This window comes from Phascolarctos cinereus, unplaced genomic scaffold (genome assembly GCF_003287225.1).
Source record: "Phascolarctos cinereus isolate Bilbo 61053 unplaced genomic scaffold, phaCin_HiC Scaffold_3;HRSCAF=262, whole genome shotgun sequence".
In the NCBI taxonomy this organism is placed as follows: Eukaryota; Metazoa; Chordata; class Mammalia; order Diprotodontia; family Phascolarctidae; genus Phascolarctos; species Phascolarctos cinereus.
The window spans coordinates 154,402,803-154,422,164 of NW_027555736.1; the positions used below are offsets into that span (position 1 = coordinate 154,402,803).

Genomic DNA, 19,362 nt, shown 5'->3' on the forward strand with positions numbered 1-19,362 from the left:
CAGAAATTCAGGCCATAAGTTGTTGACACTATTTTTCTTAAAGACCCTTAATCTAATGAACAATAACTGTCTCATAAAAGGTGAGTCTCTTGGCTCTGGGAAAAATTTTTTAGAGTCTATCCATGTCCTTGAGAAAAGGTATTCTATCCTTGTCAAAATAGACCCAATCTGCACAATTAGCTGTAGGTTAAATTGGACTCTATGCTCCTTCTCCTCAGTAGTGCTTAAAGACCTCCAACTGAAAATCTGAGAGTTAATTTTAACAGATAACACCTTGTTCTCAACAGGTGCGGCCCCCCCCCATTCATCTATTACTGCCTTTTTGTTAAAAACTGGTATAACTATCACGTATCAGAGCTAGGACCTTTTCTGTATAAAAAAGGGAAAGCTGGGAAGCCATTTTTCTTGGACACTTCATAAACAAATCAGACTAGTTGCTGATTAGTTAGTGCAGTACCATTTTGAGACATTGACTTGAAGACCTGCACTTTGCCCTTTTCCATAGCTGTCTGGAGCCCTCAGTTGTCAATTAAGAATATTCTTTGGTAAATTTTTCTTGGATATGTATGTTTTGTGTATGGACTCTACATCTCCAGGTGGAAAACCTGATTTACTTGACACCCCCCTTCCTCCCCCCATTCCTTTAGATAATAAACATTTGCTGCAAAATGATAGGAAATTAAATGAGTAGAAGCAATGTTGGTTCCAGAATAATACCTGTTCAGAGGTAAAGAAATGAAAGCAGCCCCAATATAGAGATGATTTGGGTGTGAATTTTAATATGACCAGTCCTTACTAGAACAGATAACTATTTGAGATTGAACCCTGGGCTAGGGTAGTGAGTGTAGGAATCCAGTCAAAGATTTTGGCGGAAGAAATGTAAAGGAGAAATTGAAATAAAACTTGACAAATGATTAAATTTTGAGGATAAAGTCAGCCATCAGAATTGAAACATCAACCCCCAATTTCCTTTGTGGCAGGGAAAGAGCTGATTATAAAATATTAAGGAATTCTTGGTCTTAGGATTTGAAAATTTTCAACTTTTGACATTATCAATCTAAAAGATGATAGGGTAAGAAAAATTGATGGAGGGTAATAGAAAAGCTTTTCAATCGTGTAAGTGGAGATGTATCCACAGATATTTGAGAATATGGAAATAGCAAAAGGGAAGGGAGCGAGCATTTACTTAGTACCTACTATGAGGCACTATGCTAAGTTCCTTACAAATATTATTTCATTTTATCTTTGCGGCATGTGAAGTAGTTGCTATTATATCCATTTTACAGTTGGGGAAACTGAGGCAGAAGTTAAGTAATTTGCCTAGGGTCACACAGCTAGTGTGGATGGATTTGAACTCTGGTTTTCTTGACTCTTTGCTCAGTACTATATTCAGTGAGCCACCTAGCCAGCACCTTCAGACAGAAAGTGAAACATCAAGTATGATCTTGATTTGAATGGTTTTCATACTGGAACTTGAAACAATATGAGCACATTCTCTGGAAATATGAATGTAAAGGTCGAAAAAGCCTCTTACCTTGAGGCATGAGTCTTGCAGTAGTCTGCAGTGTGCTCATGTACTCAAGATTTGATTTTTGAAATCTGTGTTCTCTATTTAAATATTGTTGATATTCCTCTGGTTGAATATTGCTAGTATTCTTGTCTGTATATATATGTGATCTATGACTTTAAATCTTTCTGTTTAAAGAGAAAATCATAGTGAGGGTGGTGTCTGAGTTGATTTTCCAAAGCAGATTGTACAAAGCACATGTATTCACATTTATTATATACACAGTTAATTCATCCAGCCTTGGTAGAGTATAGTGCTGTATTTTTTTTTTCAAACTTGTGAACTATCTGTCATTGTTCAGTCATTTAGTCAGGTCTGACTCTTCATGAATCCATGGACCATAACATGACAGGCCCTTCTATCCTCCACTGTCTCCTGAAGTCTGTCCAAGTTCATGTTCGATGTTTCCATGACACTATCTATCCATCTTATCCTCTGTTGTCCCCTTTCTTTTTTTGCTTTCAATCTTTCCTAAAATCAGGGTCTTTTCCAATGAGTCCTGTCTTCTCATTATGTGGCCAGAGTATTTAAGCTTCAGCTTCAGTTATTTGACCTTCCAATGAATAGTCTTTTAAGTATTGACTGATTTTATTTCCTTGTCATCTAGTTTACCCTAAAATGAATAGAAGTAGAATGAGGGCAACAAAATTCTACATTGTATTCAAATAACAAAGTAAAAACCCGTTGCTACAGTGTATCTATAAAATTTTTTACTTTTAAAATTCGGTAATTCAAAGAAAATTCTTGGAACTTATGAATATGAAATTTTTTGCTCTGAAATTTTGTTTGGGGTGGCCTTTCACCTAGGAAAAGAGTGGATATACATTCTTCATCTAATGCTCCTCCTATCCCCTCATCCACGAAAACTATTTTGTAGTCTCAGTTCTGCTGGCCAGGTATGTATAAAAATAATATCATTTAACAATCAGGTATTAATTATATGCATAAGTATGATAAAAGCCAATTCATAAATGACTATTAGATTTGCATCTAAAAGTATTTTTAAACTCAAATGACTCTCCAATGAAGTTTCCAAAGAGAAGTTGCAAAATATTTTTGGGGTAACAGGTGAGTCACCAGTTCCTAATGTCCTGTCCTTGAAATTCCACCCCCAAGATTGTTTCCTCAAAGCTTTCCATACTTCTTTCTTTTCTTATCTTTTTGAACTCAGAGGTGAAGTAAAAAGTTCCCCCCTTCCCCACTTGTCTTTAACTATAATCTCACTTGAATGGCACTGAAATCACATTTGCATTTTCAGTCTCTCTGGGAACTGAGGGGAGGGATTTCTTGTGGGCAGTGAACTGCTTTGACAATACCCACCCTATACCCCTCAATCTTAGGACTGATGTTTCCATATCAGTGCTTTTCTTCCAACTCCTGTCAGCAACTGGGGGAATGTGTTGTGGGTGTGACAGGTGTGTGTGTGTAATTTGTAACTTGAGTTTTTCTATCTTGAAGAACCACCTACATTTGTGAATGTTAGGTGAAATAATATAAACTTTTCAAATCAGCTTTAATATTTAATTTTAGATGAGTTTGTTGCTTTTTTGTAATATGCTAAATGTCCATGGTATAAATTAGATTGTGAACTCCATGAGTGTGTTATGTGTCATTATCTGTCTTTATAGTCCCAGTACTTAGCAGAATGAATGCCTTGCACATAATAAATAGGTGTTTGAAAAATATTTATTGAATTGAAATTCTGAAGATTCTAGCCATTCTCAAGTTGATGTTTATTGTAAAAGAAGCACGGTTTACAATATAAATGAAATTGTTTTAGCATTAATCCTAGATACTTTGATTGGCAGAGCTGGATAGGGACCTTGTTTAAACTCCAGAGGTTAGGGGTCTGTAGATAGATAGATCTTAGGGGGCAGTGAACTTGGGTAGAAAAAATGCATCTTTATTTCAATGTAATTGATTTCCTTTGTAATCTTGGGTATTTTATGCATTTATGCTCTAGGGCATACAGGCATACTCACACAAAACAGATCCAGAGGAATTCAGCTTCTTGTCCAATTTCACATGGAAGATGTGTTGATCTGTGATTAGTTATCATATGCCCTTACCTTGAACTTCTGTGGTCATTGAAATTTTTGACTTTTTTCTTGTGAAGGAACAACTATGTTACTGAATAAAGTTTGAGTAAGCTGTTTGGTGATAAGACTAAGGCACTTATATTTATTGTTGCAAATACAAATCCAGTTCCTGAAAAACCTGCCTGTGGAATATGGACTATTACGTTGGTAAATAGTTCAGGACTTCTGGGTCTTATGAATTGTCTTTGGTAAATCTCATATCAATCAATACTTGTAAAGCCTAGAGAGTTTAACTGATTTAATACATATCACTATTTAGTAAAGGCATTGCAATGATTTATAGCTCATTTTTTAGAAATTGAATATACTTGGCTTCTTAAAAAATACACTGGTACCTAATTTTTAAATTATACAAGGAAAAATCTGTTGTAAACAAGTTGATTACAACTAATTTTTCAGAGTAATGGAAATGTGCCAAGTCTAGGTTGTTCATATATATCCTTTCATTTGTTATAATTGAGTTTTTCTATAGTGGGAAGATGTGTAATATTAAAACTGTTTTTGACTTTTTTTTTAACTTCTGTTTTCAAGATCACATAGTCACTTTTGTTAATAGTAATATGGTAATGGAGTAGAATTAAAGTGGTTAATCCATAATCTACGTTACATTTTTTGGGCAGTATATGCTTTCCTCTTTTAATATAATATTCCTTAAACACCAAAAGAATGGGCTTTTTACTATCTACAGTCTGGCTTCTGACATCATCATTCAACTGAAACTACTCTCTTCAAAGTTACTGATGATCCTTTAATTGTCAAATTTAATTGCCTTTTTTTCAGTCCTCATCTTTCTTGACCTCTCTGTAGCCCTTTGGGAGTTTTGATCACCATCTTCTCCATGGTACTCTCCTCTACCTAGGTTTTTATCACATTCTCTCCTAGTTCTTTTTCTGCTTTTCTTCTCTACTCTGACGTTACTAATGCCCTGGTTGCAGGTCTTTATCTTATGCTTGTACTATTGTATAGCCTGATAGTTGGGTTTCCTTGCCTCAAGTCTTTCTTCACTTTAGTCCCTCTCTGGTGCTGTGAAATTTATCTTCGTAAAGCACAGTTCTGACCATATTGATCCCCCCTCACCCTGCCTCCAAATCAATAAACTCTGGTGGCTTCCTATCACCTCCTAAATTTAAATATAAAATCCTCTAGTGTTCAAAGTCTTTCCTAACCTGTCTTCAGTCCCACCCCATGTTTCCAGTCTTCTTATACCTTACCTACTTCCTCTACCCTGTGAACTCTTAATCCATGAACACTGGCCTCCTTGCTCTTCCTTTCATGAGACACTCCCAATCATCCTAATTCTGGAGTATTTTCTTTTGTTGCCCCTATACCTGAAATTCTCTCCCTCTATAGCTCTGTGTCCTGGCTGCTTTTAAATCCTATCTAAAATTCCACCATCTGCAAGAAGCCTTTCTTATCTCCATTAATGCTAGTGCCCTCCCTCAGTTGGTTATCTCCAGTTTATCCTGTATATATCTTGTTTGTACATATTTTTTGCATATCATCTGCATTAGATTGTGAAGTCCTTGACAGCAAGAGACTTTTTTTTTGCGGGGTGGGGGGAAGCACCTTTCTTTGTATCTCTAGTGCTTGACAATAGTACCTGGCACATAGTAGGATTTAAGAAATGCTTGTTGACTGATTTTGAGGTTTTTTAAATAATGTGTATAGATTTTTTTTTTCCAGTTTGGTGTTTTTGAACTTTTCTTTGACCTAATGCTTTGTTGTAGTCTTTGTGTATACTTTTGTTTAAGGTTAAAGTATAACTTTAACTTTTTAAAAGAATTTATTTATTTTGAATTATCAACAATCACTTCCATAAGCTTTTGAGTTTTGAATTTTTCTCCCCCTCCCTTCCCACCTCCCTCCCCAAGACAGTGCACAATCTGATGTAGGCTATACACATATATATTCCTATTAAACATATTATTAGTGATGTTGTAAGAATTAGAACCAATAAGAGGAACCATAAGAAAGAGGAAACAAAACAAAACAGAAGAAAAAAAGAGCAAATAGTACGCTTCGATCTGCATTCTAAGTCCATAGTTCGTTCTTTGGATGTAGATAGCATTTTCCATCATGAGGTCTTTGGAGATATCATAGATCCTTGTATTGCTGAGAAGGGTCTATCAATATCAGTCATCGCACAACATGGCTGTTGCCGTGTATAACGTTCTCCTGGTTTTGCTCACTTCACTCAGTATCAGACCGTACAAGTCTTTCCAGGTTTTTCTGAAGTCAGCCTGTTTATTATTTCTTATAGTGTTCAATAGTGTTCCATTACATTCGTATACCACAACTTGTTCAGCCATTCCCTAATTGATGGGCGTCCTCTCAATTTTCAATTCTTTGCCACCACAAAAAAAGCTGCTACAAATATTTTTGTACATGTGGGTCTTTAACTTTTAATAAATATATTTCAGCCATCTCTCTTGTATTTTAATGGTTCTTTGAAATGTTTTCTAAACATTTTTGGGGTTAGAGAGTGGACCTGTGATTTCATTGGTATAGGAAATTCCAGTTCAGAAAACTTTTCTACCAGTATAAATTTATAGTCTTAAAGAGTTGCCTAGAGCATTTAGACATTAAGTGATTTGCCAGGTATCAGACAGCAGTTAAGTGTCAGAGGCAGTACTCAACCCAGGTATTCTTGGCTCCAAGGCTGGTTCTCTAGCAACTATCCCATGATGACTCTCTTAAAAAACTGCTGACATGTTAGAATCTCTCAACTGAGGGTAAGCATCATTTTAAAGTGCTCCATTTTTTCCGGTGCCAGACAGTTGGCAACTTCATCCTCCTAGAGTGCAAGCATTAATTAGGAATAAAAAGAAAGTCTTTGAGTGTCAAACAGCTAACAGAAATCCCATATCTTTCAGTATTTGTAGCAAGTGGCCATTATTTCTCTCTCCCCATTTCCCCAGTTTTGTTTTTAAAACTGCCCTGTTAGAAGCAAGTAATAACCATTGACAGAATACTGAAGAGCTGTCAGCGTGAAAGTATTATAATCAACATTATAGCATCATTTAGTAATTAGTGTTTCTAATGGTGAAGCTGAGTCATTAAAAAAAGGGTATGCTATATTCAATATGCTAGATTTAAAAAAACAGGGAAGCATAAAATTTCAGAAGATTTTTATAAAATGATTAAAGATAAAGTAAATTGTGATGATTAAAAGCTTAAACCTAATTTATATGGTTAAATTTACTTATGTAGAATACCTTATGTTGATTAAACGAGTTGTTGCTGTTTAGGTTAATTTATTTTTATAGTTTTTTACTCTTATCAGTTTCTAGTGTCTTTTAATAATCACACCTTGGTTCAGCACTATGTTTGTTTGTTTTTGGTTCAAGCAGGGCCAGTATGAGTTACTACTTTGATCTTGTGCCCTCCTTTTGGGGAGATTAGTGAATAACTTTGGATATACTTCACTAAGATATGTGAACAATTCAAGCATTTAAAAATTCCTTAAGTTTTCTTATTTATGTACTTTTCAACATTCAGTTTATATTTAGCAACTTCAGTTAGACTAGAATTACTTTTGGTTCAGATCTTTATTTTGATATCAGTGATTTTTCAGACTTAATTTTGCTTTAGTGAAAATCTGTTTAGGTACAATGTAAAGGTTCAGATTGAGGGAGAAAATGGCTTGTCTGTTTTCACCAGATTATGTTTGAGTGACAAAATGTGATTTATATGGCAAAGAACCTTTGAGAGCAGTTGATTTCTATGCTCTGATTCTTGTTTTTTATACATTTTTATACTCTTTGATTTAACCTTTTTTAACTTGTCTTAGGAATTCTTATTTTCCAGCCATAATTTTCAGAAACTTGCTTGTCATTTGTCTCTCTTTTTTCTTCTGTAGCTTGTTATAATGTGGTCCAGAACTGAATGTACTTTTATGACAGTATTTACTATTTAATATAGTTAGTTAAAAATTGGATGAAATTAGCGTATTATTTTCTTTAAGGAGGAAAATATAAAGTTCCTTTTTTGCTTCTGTAGCTTTTTTGTTTTATATCTGACTGTACCATTTTCTTTTATTTGTTTATTTTTAGTTTTCAGCCTTCACTTTTTTAAGATTTTGAGTTCTAAACTCCCCCCTCTCCTCTCCCTTCCTCAAGATAGCATGCAATTTGATATAGGCTATACATGTACATTTATAGTAAACATATTTCCACATTTGCTTGTACCATTTTCAAAACACTTGTTTGATAATTCACTATAAAGTTAACTTTGAGAGAGGAAGAAGGTAAAGACTTAACCTGGAGCTACCTTTTTATAGTTCCTACGTACATAATACAGCTTAAAAGTTTTGATAAATTCTTTTAGGATAAAGATCTTTTAAAAATTTCTGCTAGTTTTACAAATTTTAGAACTAGAAGGTCCCTAAGAAATCACCTAATTTAACTCATTTGATGAAAAAACAGGCCTAACGAGCTTATGATTTGTCCAGTTTAATTTAATTTCCATTGATGTTAGGGCTAAAAAACCATGGTGCTCTTATTCCTAATCCTATTTCTTTTCTTTATATCTATACTGTATGGTCTCTAAAGGAGTGGGATTTGGGAATATGCTGCCAAGTCTCTGAATAGTGTGGATTCTGCTTCTGAGCTTTTAAGCTAAAAGACGTAACTTGAATATTGCATCATCAGATGTTCATGTAAGAAAACATTTTTACTGAAACACATAGTATGCAGAGCTTTTGTTTTGAATAAAAGGCTCAGAATCTTGGAGAATATTGTTCTCAAATGTAGACCTCACACATTTTGGAATGAGACAGTCCTCAGTGTTCAATAATTTTAGAATCAATGTTAACCTGAGTTTGAATTCTTGTGCAGTTACTCATTACCTGTGTGACCTTGGACAAATGAAACCTCTCTGGGTTTCAGTTTTCTCATCTGAACCTCAGAGGCCACTCACTTCTAGCTCTAAATCTGTGATCCTATTATCTTAATGCAAGAAAGCAAATTTGATCTCATAGATGTTGCTTAAAAATAATGAGATAAGCCCAGTGACCAGAATATGACTCTTGATGCCTTATTCAAAAGTAAAAGGGAAATATGAAGAGGAGGATGAAGGGGGCAGGGTGGATTGCATAGGTCTAGAGCTAAATGGAATGGCAGAGGCAATCTAGTCTAACCTCATTTTATGCATATATATTTGAATACTTGAGTATATTTTGTATGTGTGTGCACATGCATGTGTCTCTACTAGTAGACTATAAGCCTACAGGCAAGGATTGTTTCATGTTTGTCTTTGTATCCCCAGTGCCTAATATAATGCCTGACTTTGTAGTAGGCATTTAATAAATCTTTTTGATACCATCCTAAATTTATTTCCGTTTTTGGCAGGTTACTAAGATGGAAGATGAAAGTTAATGTCATAGATTACTTAGATATTAGTAAAGCATTTGATAAAAATGTCTTATGCTTTTCTTGTGGACAAGACAGATGTGAATTAGATGATAGTACAGTGAGATGCATTCAGAACTAGTTAAATGAACTCAAAAATTAATAATCAATTGTCAGCTTGGGAGGACATTTCCAGGGGAGTGTCCAGGAATCTTTACTTGACTTTAACATTCTTATTGATGACTTGAGTAGAGGCAAAACATACTTATCAAATTTGCAGGTGATAGAGAGCAAGGAGTGATAACTAACATACTAGATAGTGAGATCCATTAAAGATTTTAATGGGCTTTGAACATTGAGCTAAAAATGACAAGTTGAAATTTAATGATACGTGTAAAATCTTACACTAATTCTAAACATTAGCTTAACCAAGTACAGAATGGAAGTGGAATTGTTTGAAAAAGGTCTGGGGATTTTGGTTAACTGGTGAGCTTAGTATGCATCAGTCGTATGTTATGGCAACCATTAAAACAGGTACGGCTTCCAGTTTTGGGGCCAGACAAAATCTGGCGTCAAGTCAACAAGCATTTGTCAAGCACTTACAATCTGCCAGGTACTGTGCTAAGTGCTGATAAACACAGATACAAGCCATCAAGACAATTCCTATCCTCATTGAACTTATATTCTAATGGGAAAACACAACACATGAAATGAGGAGAATGAGAGACAAGAGAGGAGCCAGGAGAGTTGTTGAAGGATGGCTAACCTGGACACTTCCTCAAAATGAAGACTTATGTCAGTACACCAATGGGAAGAGAGGAATATGGGGGTGGAAGTGTCTTTCAGCATGAGAAGCAATGTGAGACATGGTGAAGTCTGGTGATGAGGCGCAGAACTGGGAGAAGAATATGTTTTCAGTTTGGGGGCTCTTGTTTTAAGAAGTGGGGGTAGTTCTGAGGGGTTGGAGAAAGAAGGAAGAGAGGGAAATCATAGACACAGAAGGGAATATTCTTTTGGCCAATGACCATTCCAGGGTACTCTTTTTACGTAAGGAAGAAATTTAAGTTGAATATAACTTGTGATTAGACTTTTTTTTGGTTGTTGATATTTCCATTTCCATTGTTGTCAATGCATGTATACGGTTTTCCTTGTTCTACTTACTTCATGTTGCATTGGTTCATACAAATCCTCGCATGCTACTCTGAATTCTTTATATTCATTATTTCTTGTGGTCCAATAGGTTCGTTATATTCATGTTTTGCAGTTTGTTGAGTGATATGCCAAATGGTGGTCACGTACTATTCTAATCACTGAGTTAATAAAGTATTTATTACTTGCCTACTGTGCAACAAGGAGGTTCAACATCGGCCTGACCCTTACTAGCTGTGTGACCCTAGGCAAGTCACTTAACCTCCATTTGCCTTAATCCACTGGAGAAGGAAATGGTAAACCACTCCAGTATCTTTGTCAAGAAAATCCCATGGACAGTATGGTTCATGGGGTCACAAAGAGTCAGACACGACTGAAAGACAATTATGCAACAGACTCTTTGCTAATACTTTGCTGATGCAGAAAGTGTTGCTGTGAATATTTTGGTGACTATGAGACTTTGTGTCTGACTACCTTGGGTTTATGTGCCATGTCGGGAGACCTCTGGGGCAAGGGGTATGGACATTTTTTGTCATTACTTAGAATAATTCTAAATTGTTTTCCAGATAGGTTAGGACATATGAACAGCTCCATCTGAAGTATACAAGTGTGTCTGTCTTTGCACAGCCATAATATTGATATTCTTTTCTTTTGTCATCTTTGCCAATTTTTCCAGTGTGAAATGAAACTCCAGAGTTGATTTGATTTTCTTTTCTCTAAATATTAATGATTTAGCACAATATTTCATGTGGTTAGTAGTTTGCAGTTCTTACTTTGAGAATTGTTTGTTCATGTCCTTTGACCACTTAACCACTGAGGAATGGTTTGTGGTGTTACAGATTTGGGTTAATTCCATATATACCTTGAATATTGAATCTTTTTTTAAAAATGGTGTTATCTTCAGTATTCGATGAGTGCCCCATAGGACTCTGTCCTGAGCTTTCTTTTCTTCTCTCTCTCTACTCTTTCACTTGGTGATCTTATCAGCTTCCTTGGATTCAACAATCATCATCTCTGTGCTGTTGATTCTTTAATCTACTTAATCAGCTCTAACTTTCTGGCGACTTGCATCTCCAGCAACCTCTTGGACATGTCAAACTCTTAAACATCTTGAAGTTAACATAGCCAAGACTGAACTCATTATCTCCCTGCCACCCCCCACCACCCAGACTTTTCCTAGCTTGTTACTTTTGAAGGTACCACCATCTTCCCAGTAACCTAGATTCATGACCTGCATGTCTATGTTTACTCCTCACTTTCACTTCACATGTCCAAACTAGTTACTAAGACCTTTTGATTTTACTTTTTTTTTTTTTTTTGCTTTTTGGTGAGGCAGCTGGGGTTAAGTTACTTGGCCAGGGTCACACAGCTAGTAAGTATCAAGTGTCTGAGATTGGATTTGAACTCAGGTCCTCCTGTCTCCAAGGCCAGAGGTCTATCCACTGTGCCACCTAGCTGCCCTAAGATTTTGTTGTTTGTTAATTGTTTTTTTTTTTTTTTGGATGAGGCAGTGGGGGTTAAGTGACTTGCCCAGAGTCACACAGTTAGTGAGTATTATGTGTCTGAGGCCAGATTTGGACTCAAGTCCTCCTGACTCCAGGGCTGGTGCTCTATCCACTGTACTACCTAGCTGCCCCTACTTTTTTTTTAAACATCTCTCGTATACCTTCTACTGAAGCTTTTGTTTGTTATTGTCTCTGCTGTATATTTGCAATTTTCTAAGTAAACTTCATGTTATCAGCAAATATGGATTCCTTAAATTTTCTTAAATAACCTTAGTTGCATATCTTTTCATCCCTGCTTGTCTAAGTGTAAGACCTCAGGTGATGATAGGGTTCAGGGAAGAAACATGTATTATCTTTCCTTATTTGAGTGTAAGCAGTTTATCCTTGTTTATTTTGTTGATATTTTTATGTTTCTCAACTTCTGTGTAGCTTGGCTCTTTTCATCAGGAATGCTCGGAAGTCTTTTCATCTCATTAATGGTCTGTTTCCCCCCTATAATTTTATGCCCAGTTTTTCTGGATAAGTTATTCTCGTCTGTAGTCCTATATATCCTTTGTCTTCTGGACTATCGTTTTCTTTTTTTTTTTTTTTGAGTAAAGGAGATTTACTTTGTCCAAACACAGCAACGACATACAGCAAGAACATAATAGTACTTGGCTTCCCTTGATGTGGGTGCCATCATCTCCATTTCTCAGACTATCATATTCTAAACTCTCTGCTTCTTTGTACTGGTGGCTGCTAAATCATATCTGGTTGTGACTCTGGTTCCTTGGTACTTGAATTCTTTCTTTCTGGCTGCTTGCTGTATGTTTTCTTTGGCCTGGAAGCCTTGGCTTTTGGCTTGACTCTTGGAGTTTTCATTGTAGAGCTTTTTTCGAGGAGGTAACCTGATTTGCTGTGATATGCTGAATAAATATTTAGTGAATTAAAAGAAAGAAGTGGTAGATTTTGGAAGTAGTAAAAATATGGAAGTGAATGAATTTGGGCTCTTTTCTCTTATTTTCTCAGTAAGTTAAATTTTGCCTTCCCGTGTTTTCCACTATACCATTGATTTTTAAGTTTCTGTTTCTCTGCCTTAGGTCAGACCTCAAGCACTACTCAGGTATTTATTTCTATAGTGTTTCAGTACATAATTTTCCGTGGTGTGTTAGTCAGGAAATGGTCTCCTTGCGATTACAACATTGGTCTAGTCTTCTGTCCTTTTTATCTTTCCATTGTCAATTCTTTATTAGTTCATTTTAGTTAAATAGAATTTCTTACAGTTTTGTGATTCAATAGTGGATCAGAATAAAGGAACTGAAGGTTGAGTTGGTTCTTTAGCAAGGGAAGTGGGATGGATTAAGTGACTTGCTTGTGCACATTCAACTAGCAAGTGTCAGAGCTAGTTGTCATTCCTGAATTTCTCTTGACTTAAATCTGGGGTTCTTCCAGTTTAGTTCTTTCCTTCTTCCTCTCTTTTTTTCCCCTTCCTCCTTTCCTTTTCTTTAAAAAAAAATACAAATTTGAGAAACATCAACCAAGATGAACTTTTCCATACGCGAAGAATAGGAAAATGAGGATTGTGTATTAAACCACGAATCCTTATGTATAACTTGGTTTTTTAACTATATATTAAACATGAAACAGTAGTTCCAAAACTATCCTGCTTGTCTGAATCTCTTTCTAAACTTCTGCTGGTGTATTTTTTATATTGTTTCATTGATGCTCTTTTCTTGGGCATAACTTTCTCTCCTGTGCGCCCCTTCCCCTTACTGCTCCCCACCTCTCGAAACAAATAAATATAGGCAAGCAAAAGAGTTACATTGGCCTTCTCTTGTTTTTTTTTCTTTTTAAAAATTTATTATTTATTTTCACATTCTTTTCTTTTTAAATTTTGAGTTCCAAATTCTCTTCCTCACACTTTCTTCACACATTGAGAGGGCAAGCAATAGGATATACATGTGAAATCACACAAAACATATTTCCATATTAGATTGGCCTTCTCTTGTAACAGAAAAATAGTTAATGGAAATTGACACTGCTCAACTCTTTGCCTGCATCTGACAGATTTATTCCATTCTTCAGCTTTAGTCTTTGTCTTATCACTTGTATTCTGAGACTTCGGTTGGCTGTTAACATCTGAAAAAAAATGTTTTCCTTCTTAAAGAGCTTACAGATTTAAAATAATACTTTTCTTTTTAGTTTTCTTTTTAGGTTAACTGTGTATTAAAGTGAGAGGGAATTTGTATGGAGAAGTGAATAGCCGGCTAAGAGAGCTGGACTCTGAGCCAGAAAGACCTGGTTCAAGTTTCTGACACAAATGGTTGTGTGATCAGGGCAAGTTAATTAACCCTTCAATGTTTTACACAACTCTGGAAGACTAGACATTCCAGACGAAGTGCCTGCCTTGGTAGAAAGCAGTGCTTCATCAAGAACACCTCTGTACTGTTGAAATCATAAATCTGCCTAACTTATCCTAGTCTTTGTCATTATCCCTATATATTGAAATACCTTAGAATTGTTATTTAGAGACACACACACACACACACACACACACACACACACAGATTGACAGTAGTTTTGGAAAGGAAATAAGTGCTTGGACGGATGTCCTTTATTGAAATACTGCTTTTTAAAATCTTAGGCTATTTTGTATAATTAACTTCTTAAGTTATGAATTCTATTCAAGCTTTATAGATGCTGAGATGACAGTTGAGAATCCTTAAAGCAGGGTTATAAACCATGGCATTTTCAGATTGAAAATTGTTATTTTTCAAATGGAAGTTCAATATATGGAACTTTGCATCTTAGAAATAATATGAGGAAATAAGATAGGGGAAGGAATTAACATGGTATAAGCTGCTGTTGGAAAGTTTTATTTAACTTGGGAGCAATGTCTCTTGGGGGAATTATAAGGGAGAGAATGGTAGAAAAAACGCTTTAAAACTTTTTTTTAAAAATAGGGAATAGAGTAAAATGGAATGCATTTTTGAAGAGTTGCTTTTCTCTCATTTTTTCTTCTTTGAACTTAAATTGCTTTTGTTTGTGGGAGTTAGTGGCTTCGTTGAAAAATATATTTCAGTTTGCCTTTGATGTCATCTTTTGAATTGTTTCTTGCAATTGTTAAGTTGAATTCTGACATTGCAGCAGGGTTTAAGGACATTATGACAGATATGACTTACTAGGAAACATATATAATATTATAAGTAAAACTGTATGTTATTATACATTTTTAATGCAGTTTGACCTGGTTTTTAACATGCTTTGATACTCATATTTTTTAGTTAGAGAAGTATCCAGGTGCAGTAAAAAGAATACTGAAATGGAAATCAAGAGACTTGGCTCTGTTGCTATCTATAAGACTTAGATCTCTCTGTCTAGATCTCAGTTTCCTTATTAGTAAAATGAAGGCATTGGATTGGATTTCAGAGAATTTCAAGTTCTAACGTTTTATGATTATTTATAAGTTGGTTCCTTTCTTCAGTGAATTTCAGCTTTTTATTCTACAATATCTTATTAAATTCTATGGATTATTTTGTGGTGCTCTCTTAATCACAATAGATTTATTGAATTATCTTTTAGCACCCTGAATGCCTTTGTAAAGGGGAGATCTGTGGGTGAGTGTGTGTTGAGTAGTTCACAAAAGAAACTGCTATACACTTTTCCTTTGTTTTTACCCTGATATGAATAAAGCTTTGTTATAGAATTTTAGAAATGGAAGAAACCATGGACGTCATTTAGTGTAATTCCTTCTTTATATAAATTGGGAAATAGTAGTGGGTAATTGATGTCCCCAACTTGTACAGTGAGCTAATGGCATTTCCACCCTAACAGTCGAGATTATTTATCCATACACACATATGTATGCAAACATACATGCATACATACATACAGCGAGATAGAGATAGGTGAGAGAGAGAGAGAGAGAGAGAGAGAGAGAGAGAGAGAGAGAGAGAGAGAGAGAGAGAGAGAGAGAGAGAGAATGAATGTGAGAGAATGCTCCTTAATATGATGTCCTCAAACACTATTGTGATAAAAGACCAATAGCTGCTGGTCCATGTCTTCTTATCCAGTTCTTCAGCCTAGAATTCTCAAAATTTCCAGACTCTGACTTCTGCTTTTTTGCCCTTCTTAAAATACATAAAAAATGAAAACGAAGAACTGAAATATTAGAGAGTTTTTATAAGTGTTCAAGTATTTGATCAGTATTTTCTCTTTATGCAGGTCAATATGGAAACCCATTAAATAAACACATTAGACATTATGAAGGATTATCTTATGATGTGGATTCATTACACCAAAAACACCAGCGTGCCAAAAGAGCAGTCTCACATGAAGACCAGTTTTTACGCCTGGATTTCCATGCTCATGGAAGGTGAGTGATTTTTTAACAAATAAATTTTTATTGATATCTTTTTTTTTAACTTCACCTAAATTTATGTTGTATTCTTCCCTCTCTCAGAGAACTATCTCATATAACTAAAATGTGTTTTTTTGTTTTGTTTTGGAAGAGTTAGAAGAGAAAAAAAAATCAGCCAAATTGGTCATTATATTGGAAAAAAAGCATTGTTTCACACTTTTGGACCCACTGCTTTTGTAGAGAAATTGAGGGAAAAGTGTTTTGTTTTTACTTCTTTGGGGCCATGCTTGTTTTGTTATTTGTAATTTTTCATCATGTCTTTCTTTTATGATTTGTTTCATTTGAAGTTTATTTTTACATACAAAATGTAAAAGCCAAATTTGGTCTCTTGATATTTTTTTCTTCCAGAGGAAATGGGTGATATTTGAAAATTTGGCTGATATATTTTTTAAGTTTGCCTCTTTAATTAATGGATTGTCCGTGTCGTATTAGTAAGGACATAATAAAATTTTAAAAATCTGAAGTTAAATGTGTGTTATGACTTACAGTGTCAAAGAATTTACTATTTAAAGGAAATGGTTTTGGGTAGTTTTTAACACTTTTATATAGCTATATTCATATATGTATGTATATGTATATGTTTACATATGCTTTATGCCTATATATATTCACATAATTAGTACGTAAATAAAACACCATGAAAGCAAGAATTGAAAAGTATCACTTCTAGTGCCACTTCTGATGCTACTGGTAATATGTTCTTGGCAAGTTATTCAATTTCTTTTTACAAATGAGGAATTTGAGATTTTTTGTTTTTTAAGTATATGAAGAACTTGCGTACCATCTGCATTACATTTCTGACTACCTCAAAGCCAGAATTTTATGAGACTTAATTTGTCCATTATTCTTGCAGCCACTTTAGGATAAAATTTTGGAGTCATTTTTGAATTCTTTCTTCTCATTTTGTCTCCTCCCTCAAGCCAGTCATTTGCAAAATCTTGTCTGTTCTTTCTTTCTTTGAAATGTTCACCCCTTCCTATAAACTAGATTCCCTCCAGGATTCAGGCCCTATCACCTCAAACCTAAGTTATTGCAGCAGCATCTAAATTGCCTTTAGTTTTGTCTCCATCATCTATTTTGTACAATACTTTTGGATTAATCTTTATTAAAAAACTGTCTTCATGATTTTAGCCCCACGTTAAAACTATTTCTGTTATTCCCTGTGTCCCAGATTAGTGTGATCCTTTCTCTGCATTTTGATCTTAGTTGACCATTCTGTATTTCTGTTTTTAAAAAAATCTTCTATTGATTTGTATTTTTTTTACATCATTGTCACTTTCTACCCTCTTCCCTACCCTACAAAAAACCCTCTTTGCAACAAAGAAATATTGTTAAATAAAATCAGCAGATACATTGTCTGACAGCATTCTTCATCAGTGGTCCAGTACCTCTTTATCTAGAGGAGGGAAGTATATTTCATCAACAATAGTCCTCTCACATTTATATTTGTTATTTCAGTATTCTGAATCCTAGTATTGTTTTCTTTAATATCATTTTTGCTTTAATCCAAGTAATTGTTCCCAAGTTTTTCTGAATTCCTTATAGGCTTTTATGATGCAATAATCTCTCATTATATTTAGATGACCATAAGTTTTTGAGCCATTCCTTGATTTATTGGACATCCTCTTTGTTTCCACTTTTTTGATACCACAAAAATCTATGCTATCATTTTTTTGATATGTATGGAATTTGGTTTTTTTCCCCTTCTTTAAAAAGTAAATTTTATTGGGTTTTTTTTTTGCTTTTACATCAGTCATTTATTGAAATTATTTTTTTGTTTTGTTGTACCTTACCTTACAACAGAGAAAAGTAGCCTAACTGAAACATATGACTTCTTTCTATTCTTCCAATTTATTCATGCTGTTATCTTTTTTATCTAGTTTTCATATCCATTTGGAGTTTATTTTGGCATATTGTGTTCAGTGCTGATCTAAACCTAACTTCTGCCAAAGTACTTAAAAATTTTCCTTGTAGTTCTTGTAAAATTAGTTTTCTCCTAGCCCTCCCATTCCTCCTTCCCCTGCCTCAAGTAGTTTGGGTTCTTAAATTTTTTTAATACAAGGTTACTATGTTCTGTTGCCTTTGTGTTCTATTTATCTGCTCTGTTTGCTGATCTACCTTAATATTTTAAGTGATGCCACATAATTTTTATGATTATTGATTAATATGATAATTTGAGATCTAGTCATGTTAGGCACCTAGGAAACTCGGGGGAGGCAGCTAAGTGGTGGAAGGGATAGAGTGCTGGACCTGGAGTGAGGAAAACCTGAGTCTGAATCTAGACTCAGAAACTTATTAACAGTGTAACCGTGGGCAAGTTTTTTTTAACCTGTCTCAGTTTCCTCATCTTTGAAATGGGAATAATAATAGCATTTACCTTCTGGAGTTATTGAGGATAAAATGAGATAACATATATGTAACACTTTGCAAAACATAAAGAGCTACATAAATGGTAGCTATTATTAAAACTTCCTTGTTCTTTTATTTACCTTGAGACTCTAGACCTTTTTGTTTTTTCAAATGAATTTTTTGGTTGTTTTCTACAGTTTTGTTTAGTAATCCGTTGGCAGTTTTCATGAAATCTGTAAATCAGTTTAGGTAATATTTTCATCATATTGACATAACACAGCTATGAATATTGAATGTCTCACTAATTATATGTTCTTTTTTTTTCATATTTAAATCTTACAAGTGTCTTGAGAGGTGAATACCTGTTTATTTGGGACAGAGTTATATTGTCTCATATATTTTTAGCATATATTTTATTGTTTTCTTCTTTGATCCTTTTATATGTTATATTATTCAGCCTCAATTTCCATATGTATATTCTGTTCATATTTTCTTTTTGATTACAAGTTTATCATATTTTCTCTGAAAAATGCCAGGCATAGTGCTAGGTGTTGGGAATACAAACACAATGAATTAAATAATCCCTACTCATAAGGAATATATATTCTGATGGGGAAACAACAAGTACATATAAACGTTTATTCAAAATAAGTAGGAAAAAAATACAAATAAATATCTTTTGGGTGGGAAAACACTAGTAACTGGAGACATTAGTAAAGACCTCATTTATAAGTGGTGCTTGAGCTGTATTGTGAGAGAAGGCAGGATTTCTATGAGGTGGAAATGAGTAGGGGTTGTATTCCAGGCATGAGGGGACAGCACAGTGATGGGAGATGGAGTATCATGTATAAGGAGAAAGTCAATTTTGCTGTATCAAAATGTACAGAAGGAGGAAGTATGTCCAATGAAGCTAAAAAGATAGGTTGGGGCTAGGTTGTAAAGGGTT

The 19,362-nt window shown here is 34.6% G+C and overlaps 1 protein-coding gene across 2 annotated transcripts in view; it reads left to right on the top strand.

Moving 5' to 3' along the window:
• The window catches only part of ADAM10 (ADAM metallopeptidase domain 10), a 146,696-nt gene that overhangs the window by 29,286 nt on the left and 98,048 nt on the right, over positions 1 to 19,362 (top strand). For both annotated transcript variants that reach the window (XM_020981811.2, XM_020981798.2), the window contains exon 2: positions 15,872 to 16,022. In XM_020981811.2, coding sequence (XP_020837470.1) covers positions 15,872 to 16,022 — 151 coding nt within the window. The remainder of the gene's footprint in view (positions 1 to 15,871; positions 16,023 to 19,362) is intronic.